Below are 8,631 nucleotides of genomic sequence, written 5' to 3'. Positions count from 1 at the left end.
TATGATTTCTCATAAACTATTAAAATGTTGTTCCTCGGCCAACACTATGTTGTGACACTCAGTCATCACTGGGTTACTCGGTTGCTACTAAATTTCTTGCTCGACAGATAAACTATCACTCAGTCAAGCCTATGCATTTGATTTGTCTTTGATCACTCTTTCAAGGCTTTAATATTACTGTCTTCTCCACTTGCAACATGATTTAAATAATCACTTTATCTTGTCAAAGTCCAACTAATCAAGTGTCCATTTATAATGTCCTATTTGTAACTCAACCTTTCCTCTAGATACTTTTGTTATGAACAACTTCTCAAATCCTCTTCATCAATCAAATGTATATGACACTTATATCAGACAACAAACTATCTCACCAATAGGTTTGACATCAATGACAACATAACAATTGTTCCAATTATAGTTTCCAACCGTTGGACCGAATTGTGATCTGTATTTGCAAAGTGAGTTGTATTTATTTAGATCAACCTGCTATTACTTTCTAACCATTGAATCAGTTGAAATCCTTTAATCAACATTGACTTAACATTCATTTGTAAATCCTTTAATCAAGGTGACATTTTAATGGAATGTTCTTAACTTGGTGACACGTTCGTGGTTTTTCCCAAATTGGGTTTCCACGTTAAATCTTGGTGTCTTACTTATATGGATGTTATTTGAGATGTTTGTTGTTTAATGTTTTACATTATGCAAGTTAGTTATTATTGGGATAGTGGACTACATGTATATGTTATTGATAAGTTGTTATAGACACCGAGCTACTTAATGTTTAGATCTAAGTTGTTTGAAGAGTTGAAAAGTTTAATTAGTACATTTGAACCTAAGGATAATTGATTCACCCCCCCTCTTGGTTAGTCTAAATCATTTTAATAGTCAATGGGCCCTTGGTTTATTGGTGAAGTTGAGTGGTAGAAGGCATTAGATTTCCACGATCCATAACAATTAGAGTATATATATTTGTTTTCAATTGTGTTAATTTTTTTGCATCAATGTTTTAGATTAGGCTTGATGATCCGTTGCCATGACATAAGAGAGCTATTTGTAAATAATGGAGAGAAATTGCAGACCAATTAGATATAAAAAGGAGGGGAGTAAGAGCGCGCACACATATATTTTAACATGTTTTAATCATTTTTGTACTTGATCCTCCTATCTTTGTTTTTCAATTCCTCGTTGGGTTTTTGAACCCTTTTCAGCTCTATGCACTTTGCCCCACTCTCCTCCCTTTTATATATATTTGGGTCTCCAATTACTCTCCACTTTTTTTAGACAACTCTCTTATATCCCAATGATAAATCATTGAATATGATCCGAAACATTGATGCAAAATAATTGATACAATTAAATCTAAAAATATATACTCAAAGTTTAATGGTTTTGAACGAATCCACCACAAATCAAGTCTTACCGAAACAAAGACTTCCACATCATAAAAAATAAACCGAAATCATACCTTAAACAAAAAAAACCTTTAACAAAATAATAATTTTCTTTTGAATATTCCATATCTAACACTTCTAACCATCTCCTTCCCTCTTTAACCTCACCTACACCTATAAACCCTAAATCTATCACCGACAAGCTAAAGTAACTTAAAAACCTTTGTTTGTATAAACATCACCATAACATAAAATTTAGACAAATCACATGAAATCCCCCAAATCGCAAAGATCCATATATCAAACTGATTACCACAACTATAAAACATATTAAAACATAAATGAATTTCTACTCTTACAAACCTAAAGCTAAAACATATATATAACGATTTCCACTCTTACAAACCTAACCCTAAACAACTTTACAATACAATATAAAACATTTCCGTTATCCCTCATATAATTTCCCTCTCTAGAATTTAAACGTTATAAGGTATTGTTGTTTGTGGAGGCCACGGCCCGATGTTCATGCAAGCGAGGAACAAATCCGATGAAGCCACGTGTGGATATACACTCATTATTCATATCAGCCTAAAAACCCCCAGGTAGGGTTTTAGTGCCCATGTAACAATAAAGGAGGTTTTAGAGGTAAGGCGAAGCACCAAACCCGTATATATCTCCACACATTCTCATTCTTGATATCACATTCTAAACAATTTCTCTGTCTGTGTGTTTTGTGGTTAGAAATATGTCTAACTCCAAAGATACGCCCGCATTCAACATGGCCGATCTCGGTGCTTCTCTGAAAGGTCGGTAGCGCCTTCAATCTCTAAAGTTTTTCTTTTGGGGTTTTGTTAATAGGATTTTTTTGTACAATTATTCTTATCGTTTGATTGCTGTAACTGTTGTATTTGGTAGCTGCCATGTAAAATTGGGGTTTTTCTTTTTCGTTTTGGTTAATGGTTTTTGTTTTGATGGATGCAAAATTTGACGAATTTCATTCCATCCGCATGGTTTTCAATCAGTCTGGATTTCGTCGCCGTGTTTTTGAATTTATCAAAGCTTCCACTTATGTGGGTATTGAAGAAATCAGAGTGATGATCGGTGATCGATGATGTGCTTTTTAATGTTGGATGAGACTGGGTTAATATTAGCGTCCAACCCTTACAAGGGGTTTTGCTGTTAAGATGCACGGGATTTGGATGTTTTTGGGGGCATAACATAATTGCTGATTGATTTGCATTTATCTTTTGTGAATGCGGTTTTTTCTTTGACGTCATACTGTTCAGTTTTTTATCCAATTGGCGATCGTATCTGTTTGTCATGAGTTTTTGGTTTTGTTGTCATTCATTTAAGGAAGATTCCAGACTGAAGATTTGATTGAGTACCATATGATGTTTAAGGATCGATGTCATCATATGTTGAATTTCTATCAGTTTAGCTATTCAACAATAGGATTTAAAATTATTTTGCATACCTAGTTTAACTTTTGTTTCTATTCTTTATCTTTGATTATGAGTTTATATGTGGGCTGTTTCTGGTTTGATGTTCACCGACAGGTGATTTATTATATTTTTCAGTCTGTTGGATTGATTTGTGCCAGGGTTCTATTATTTTTCGTAAGTTATTTCAATCTGTGTTTTTTTTGTTCATTTTGGATGTACACAACTTTAGTCCGTAAAACCATATGTTCGATATCATGATTATCAATCCATTTGAAGATGGTAATTCAAATCAGTTTGGAAAGATTCTATAGGATTTTATAAACACTTTCTTGTTGGAGGCAAGTTGAGTAGATCTTCAATGTGATCATGGAAGATTCTTCACTATGAGCGTCATCGATCCTCTGTTTCTCAAGACTGACTAGTTTGTTGAGGATCTTTCTTGTTTTCTGATGCCGATGTCGCTCTCTCAAATATTTGATCGTTAGATAATTTCGTGATAGCATTTAAAGTTTGATGCATTGCTTTCAGTTAAATAATTTAATTGAGTGTAAGAAATATGTAATTGTGCTTTGAAGTTGCCCCATTTTACCATACCGACTTAAGATTTTGGGTTTTATTCTTTAACAGGTGGCAAGGGAAATGAAGGTTTGGTGGGTATTTTAAAGGTACTTTTTAAATATTTCTTTCTACTCGTTCAAATTGTTGTGGATATTGTGGCCATCACATTTTTTTTTCTGTATAAGAAATCGGGTAAAATTTTGTTGCAAGTGATTTTTGATGTTGAATTGGAACAAAATTTCAAAGGCCCAGGTTAAATTGCTGGTATTTTTGTAGGATATAATCTGATTTGTAATATAACATGTCTCATAATCGCCATATTTAAGGAGTCTTCCATGATATGTTTCAGGATAAGCTGCAGACTCTTGTTGGTACCTCATCAGGGTATATTGAATCACTACCTCACAAAGTAAAGAAGCGAGTGGAAGCATTGCAAGATCTGCAGGTATTGATATGTTTTTTAAAAAAACTTTCCGAGTAACTAATGTTTATACAAAGGGGATTTATGGTTTTTTCTGGTGTCAATAAAGGGCAAACATGATGAGATAGAGGCCAAGTTTTTTGAAGAAAAAGCTGCGTTGGAGGCCAAATACGAAAAGCTTTATAGCCCTTTCTACAAGCAGGTATCTATATTTTTTCCTGTGGTGTATTATGTGCTTTTTTAATCATTCAAAATAGAAAATTTCATTAAATCCCTGATTTCTTCTTTTGCAAGGAAGAACTGTTTTTCAGGGTTTTCTGTATATTCTTATCTTTATCAACAGGTTTGGTCTAATAGATTGAGAGTACTACTGTTTGCTCGCTGTGTAATGTCAAAACAGTAAAAAATTTCAATCTGTAATCTACCACAAAGACTGATAATGGAGTCAAGAACTTTTTGTTGTAAAAGATTGTTCCTGATCCTGTTTGCTGGCATCTGTTTTATTTTTATTGTTTGCATGATTGATAACAGACAGACTCGCCGCAAACATAGATATGCTTTAGGATTATGTCAAGGTGCTTTGCTATTTTTGGGGAAGAACTTATTGATTTTGGTTGACAATTACTCAATCTATGTTCCTGCAATTGAATATTTTATTGCAGCGCTATGACATTGTCAATGGAGTTGTAGATGTTGAAGATGATAAAAAGGACAAAGAGGGAGAATCAAAGAAAGAATCAACTGAAGCCGGTATGTAAAACCGTTTTAAATTCTGGGTTGATGTAATTCAGATTGGAAATTTGGTAGAGAATTGCTTATCCTGAAATCTTTGTGATTATAGCAGAAAAGGAAGATGCAGAAAAAGGAGTCCCTGAATTTTGGCTAACTGCCATGAAGAACAATGATGTTTTGGCAATGCAGGTAGGCTACTGCTTCTTTTCCATGTATCTGATGCACAGTTCGTCTATACCCGTCTTTGAAGTCTTAAAGTTAACTGACATGCTGTTTAATAAACAGATAACAGAACGTGATGAAGGTGCCTTGAAGTTTTTGAAGGACATACAATGTTATCGCCTTGATAGTGCCAAGGACGAGAAGGGTTTCAAGTTGGAATTCTTCTTTAATGAGAACCCATATTTTAAGAATAGTGTGGTAAGCACCCACATTTTAGTGTCTTCAAACACTTTCTAGCTCTAATCATTTTTCATCGCCTTAGTTTCTCTTCAAAATCCTGTTCCAGTGAATGTTATAGTAGTGCTAATTTGTTTCCTTTATGTAACACAGCTAACAAAGATATACTACATGGAAGATGAAAATGAGCCTATTCTGGAACGTGCAGTAGGGTAAGCCTAATGCGAGCAATCTTCTTTTGTCAATTAAATGACATGAATTTCCTTTGTTTGCACTTCATCATACCAATGATGATCATAGATTATGATCTGAAACATATTGCAAAAAATATATACACAATCAAATCCAGAAGCTTTGAAGTTATTAATTGATGGATTGTGGAACAACAATGAATCTAAATGAATTTTCTTGTTAATATAATGACATTGTTTCTCATGCAGAACTGAAATTGACTGGTTACCCGGTAAGAATTTGACCCGAAAGGTAATGAAGAAGAAGCCTAAGAAGGGAGCCAAGAATGCAAAACCAGTGACCAAAATTGAGCAATGCTCAAGTTTCTTCAATTTCTTTGATCCTCCCAAGGTTCCTGAAGATGATGACGTCGATGATGATGCTGTGAGTATTGATAAGTGATCTGTTTTGCTTGTTTTCCTTCGTAGATTTCAATGAAGATCCTTTTTATCATCCTGTATTTGTGTTTTGATACAAGTCTGTGGGTGGTTCACAGGCTGAGGAGTTGCAAGATCTGATGGAGCAAGATTATGAGATTGGGTTTGTTCTTGATCTATTGCTAACTTTTCGTTTTATGTACCTTTTCGGTATGAGCTTTCACTGATTGTGTATTTTTTGCAGATCTACAATAAAGGACAAACTTATCCCCCATGGAGTTTCTTGGTTCACTGGGGAAGCAGGTGATGGTGATGAATATATCTCTGAAGATGATGACGATGATGAAGATGATGATGAGAGTGAGGAAGAGGATGAAGATCATGAAGGGGAAGAAAATGGCAAGAAAAATGCATAAACATTTTGCTTCTTTGTGTTTAGATGGGTCAGTGCTGGTTCCTCAAATGTTCCTATAGATTGAGAACATTTTTGTTGGCAATTGCAGTGTGGATTCAAAATCCATTTAGATTCTAGGTGAGTATTTGTTGAGGGTATGGCAGTTTCAAGTCCGTAGGGCGGTATTTGTTATGGATTTTCCTTGCGCGAGTCTGATGAGAAATAGGATTCATATAGAAGCAATTTTTTGGGCGGGTGGATTTAGAAGCAGCCACCTGAGGTCAAGCAATAAATACCGACATTAGCAACAGGCCATTGATTTCAGTTGCATTGGTATAGGTGTTTTTATGAGATCACATGTCTAGGTTTTGTTCATATTTTGGAACAGTACTTAGTTTGAGACTATTATTATCAGGAATGGTTTTGTATGTATCTGTCAATTTTGAATATTATGGTCAAAGTTTTTGGATTGTATTTTGGGCATTTCCCTCCGCTCTCTCACTTTTCTTTGGTGCGTGAAAAAAAGAAGTTTTTGAAATTCAAGTTGTTCATCTACCTTTCAGGAAAAAGCTCCGAAGAGATACACCTTGCAAAAGAATATCTGGAGAATAAATTTGTTTACTGTTGTTAGCACTACTAATATTGGACAACAGAATGGTGCCTCCAAAAGCAGCTAAAAGAAATTTCTCACAATTATTAGGAATAAGATCATATCGATCCAAATATATTTGGAATTGAATTGTGATATCCTTATATTGGAGATAAGATCGGATCGATCATTGTATATACGGAATTGAATCGTGATTAGTTTTCAATTGTATTCATTTGATATCTTAGCATCCTTCGATATACTTTGAAAAATATACGTGCATGCCATTCTTAGAACAACAATAGACTCGTAATGTAAAATCGAAAACTAGAGCACACATTTAAAATGGATCGGAAAGAGTAAGACCAGAGCACTAATATACTATAAGCAACAACAAGCAAACCACATGGAATGACAAAATTGGAAAAAATGAACATTTAAATTCGAAAAAACTAAGCATAAAACTGAAGCAATATCAATGAATATCAATGAAATGTCTTGTAATTTTTAAATAGTCCTGGTTTTAAACTTTTTTTTGATGAAGAGTTTAGACTTGCGAGGGCCTTGCACTTAGACCAAGGGCCCATTGACTTAAAGCCCATTTTGTGATATACTATAAGACCAGAGCGCTAATATACTATAAGCAACAAGAAGCAAATCACATGGAATGACAAAATTGAAAAAATGAACATTTAAATTCGAAAAAACCAAGCATAAAACTGAAGCAATATTAATGAAATATCTTGTAATTTTTAAATAGTCTTGGTTTTAAACCTTTTTTTTGATGAAGGGTTCAGACTTGCGAAGGCCTTGCACTTAGACCAAGGGCCCATTGATTTAAAGCCCATTTTGTGATAACATGACATGATACATTTTTCACAAAATATTCTTGCAACTGAAGTTTTTGATATATTAGCCTAGATTATATATTGATTTTGCAGATGTGGAAATCACCTTCAAAATTACAATTTTTTTGTAGACTTTGGTGCCTTCTTAGCCATTGGCCTACATGTAACAACCCAATCATTTAATGCATATTATTTGAGGAATAACAATGTCTAAATTTTATGAAATTTTAAAAATAAATGTGGGAACAACACTACAATCATTTAGGGCTACACATAACAACCCAATCATTTAATGCATATTATTTGAGGAATAACAATGTCTAAATTTTATGAAAATATAAAAGTAATTGTAGGAGCAACACCACAATCATTTAATGCATTCTTTAGGAATAATAATATCTAAAATTTATTGAACTGTGCACAGCTTCAAAATGATTTTAGATGTCATTACTTCAACACTTTGATTATTTCAAGCAATTATTTGACCATCATTTGGATATTGATCTAAGAACATTTGGAATAGAATGATTAATTTTTTTTTTTATACAAATCATTCTAAGAACATGTAGAGTAAGTTGGTAAAGAAGATTTTAGTTTGTAAAATCATCTAAAGGCATTTTGAAGAATTTTTTAATTGCATTCATTTGATATGTCATAGTCAACTCAATTTGTGTTTAAAGTTATCCACTTGAGTTTATTTGACATATAATAGGGTTTATCCACTTGAATTTATTTGACATATAAGAGATTAAAATTTGCACCATCATTTTAGAACACTTGCATAGAAATGTATTACCATGTCCTTGTTCTTAGAGCCTTGTATAAGAACTATTTAGTTGCAAGCAACAATTTGGGTACTTCAAACAGTAAAGATTTAAAGTGCAATCAAAATTTAATTGTGGATAACCTATTTTTATATATATCTTTAGCTTAGTAGATTTTATTATTTTATAATCTACACCATATTTTTAAAAAAATATTCTTTATTTTATTTTAATTAGATTATTTTATGTTCTCTCTGTATTTGTTAGTTGTATAGTCTTATAAGTTTTCTTGTTTAGAGTTAAGGCGCTTTTATCATCTTTTTGTGCTTAATTTTTCTTTCTTATTTGTTTATTTATTTATTTATATTTCATTTTCTCATAGTCTTATTATTTTTTGATTTATTTCTCAATCGTTCATGGATCATGGAATGTGATTTTAAACATTGCTGCTAAAAATTAGAATACAAACACAAATGATC

General features: G+C 33.0%; 1 protein-coding gene across 5 annotated transcripts; it reads left to right on the top strand.

The window, feature by feature from the left end:
• Positions 1-1,802: 1,802 nt before the first annotated feature.
• On the top strand, positions 1,803-6,425 carry LOC149530447 (nucleosome assembly protein 1;2-like). Of its 5 annotated transcripts, none has more exons than XM_089811804.1 (12): positions 1,803-1,999; positions 2,139-2,203; positions 3,467-3,504; positions 3,747-3,842; positions 3,928-4,020; positions 4,481-4,568; positions 4,663-4,739; positions 4,836-4,970; positions 5,103-5,161; positions 5,390-5,564; positions 5,677-5,720; positions 5,802-6,425. In XM_089811804.1, exons 1-12 carry the CDS (start codon positions 1,917-1,919, stop codon positions 5,971-5,973), a joined length of 1,125 nt encoding a protein of 374 aa, XP_089667930.1. In that variant the 5' UTR covers positions 1,803-1,916; the 3' UTR covers positions 5,974-6,425. The 5 variants fall into 5 exon arrangements, with proteins under 5 accessions (XP_089667930.1, XP_089667932.1, XP_089667933.1 ...); XM_089811806.1 differs by having other exon boundaries at positions 1,803-2,042; positions 4,660-4,739; XM_089811807.1 differs by having other exon boundaries at positions 1,861-2,042.
• Positions 6,426-8,631: the final 2,206 nt, after the last annotated feature.

This window comes from Cupressus sempervirens, chromosome 11 (genome assembly GCF_028749045.1).
Source record: "Cupressus sempervirens isolate cs-2001-9-10 chromosome 11, ASM2874904v1, whole genome shotgun sequence".
Lineage (NCBI taxonomy): Eukaryota > Viridiplantae > Streptophyta > Pinopsida > Cupressales > Cupressaceae > Cupressus > Cupressus sempervirens.
This window is presented reverse-complemented; position numbering and strand designations above follow the sequence as displayed.

Excerpts from the sequence above, each read along its gene's own strand:
- LOC149530447 (XM_089811804.1), top strand. The coding sequence starts at position 1,917 with ATGTTCATGCAAGCGAGGAACAAATCCGATGAAGCCACGTGTGGATAT. Across the intron at positions 4,740-4,835 it reads ATGATGTTTTGGCAATGCAG|ATAACAGAACGTGATGAAGG; the intron begins GTAGGCTACTGC and ends TTTAATAAACAG. Across the intron at positions 5,162-5,389 it reads ATTCTGGAACGTGCAGTAGG|AACTGAAATTGACTGGTTAC; the intron begins GTAAGCCTAATG and ends TTTCTCATGCAG.